At 68.9% G+C, this 1194-nt stretch overlaps 1 protein-coding gene across 1 annotated transcript in view; it reads left to right on the top strand.

Moving 5' to 3' along the window:
- Positions 1-272: 272 nt before the first annotated feature.
- LOC119577302 (translation initiation factor IF-2-like) overlaps positions 273-1194 on the top strand; it is a 2814-nt gene continuing 1892 nt past the window's right edge. The window contains exon 1 of the mRNA XM_037925033.1: positions 273-1194. This exon is cut by the window's right edge and continues 1892 nt beyond it. Within this exon, the coding sequence (XP_037780961.1) occupies positions 273-1194 (922 nt within the window).

Below are 1194 nucleotides of genomic sequence, written 5' to 3'. Positions count from 1 at the left end.
TACTGATATCATCATTATCATTATTATCTTTATCACTATTGCCAAAGCTATCATTGTCATTGTTATTATTATATTGTGTTATAACCATTTTAATACTTTATTATCAATATCATTACTAGCATTATCTGATTACTTTTAGCCCACTCTTGCTGCCATTCGTATTTCAAGAGATGTGTTTAAGGTCATCGTTCCTGTCTTCTTTCTGGCTGTTTATTATCCTTATTTCCCTGCCTCGTTTCGCGAGCCTCACGCGTCCCTTCGTTCCAGCAGCCATGAGCGAGCGCCTGGGCACCGGCGGCCTGCTGGCGGCGGCCGCGGGCGGGTTCCGCCTGGGGGCGCTGCACCCCCTCATGCACCCCCCGCGCATGTCGCCCTCGCCCGAGCTCTACCTCGAGGCGCACGCGGACCTGCAGCCGCTCGACTTCTCGACCAAGAAGGGCAAGATGTCCCCCGCCAGCGACGCCGGCGAGAACAGTGACAGCGACCGCTGCAGCCTGCCGGAGGAGGGCCCCGGCGGCGGCGCCCTCAACCTGGCCCCGGAGCGCCCCGTGTGGTCGCGCTCCTCCGAGTCGGGCGTGTCGGTGACCAGCGCCTCCCCCGACCGGCCGGCCTCGCCCCCCGGCCTGCACGGCCCCCCGTCACCCATGGCCACCAGCCCCCCCAGGGGCCTCCAGCCGCACCTGGGCTCCCTCCAGCAGCAGCTGCACGCCCACCTGGCGCACGCCCCCACGAGCGCGCCCGCGGCCGCCCTCAACTCCACGCTCCTCTCGCAGCTCCACTCCAACCCGCTGCTCTTCTCCACGCTGCAGTCCGCCCTCAGCAAGTCCAAGATGGGCGGCCACCCCTTCAAGGCGCACCTGCCGGCGCGCAGCGCCTCGCCGCCGCCCATGGACTACCCTGCGGCGTCCTCGTCGCCGACGCCCCTGCACCCCGCCCTCGCGCGCGCGCCCGCGGGCCTCGGCGGCCTGCCCGGGGGGGCGGGGCTGGGCGGAGGCGGCTTCGGGGGAGGAGGCCTCGGGGGGAGCGGGCTGGGAGGCTCGGGGCTCGGGGGAGGAGGCCTCGGGGGGCCCGGCTTGGGGCCCGGCGGCCTCGCGGGCTCCGGGCTCGCGGGCGGCGGCGGCCTGCTGGGCCCCGGGGCGCTCGGCATGAGCTCCGGCAGCCCGAACCCCGCCGGCGGCCTCGGCGCCCTGGATG

This window comes from Penaeus monodon, chromosome 1 (genome assembly GCF_015228065.2).
Source record: "Penaeus monodon isolate SGIC_2016 chromosome 1, NSTDA_Pmon_1, whole genome shotgun sequence".
NCBI lineage: Eukaryota > Metazoa > Arthropoda > Malacostraca > Decapoda > Penaeidae > Penaeus > Penaeus monodon.
Note: the sequence above shows the minus strand (reverse complement) of the source record. Positions and strands in the feature narration are given on the sequence as shown.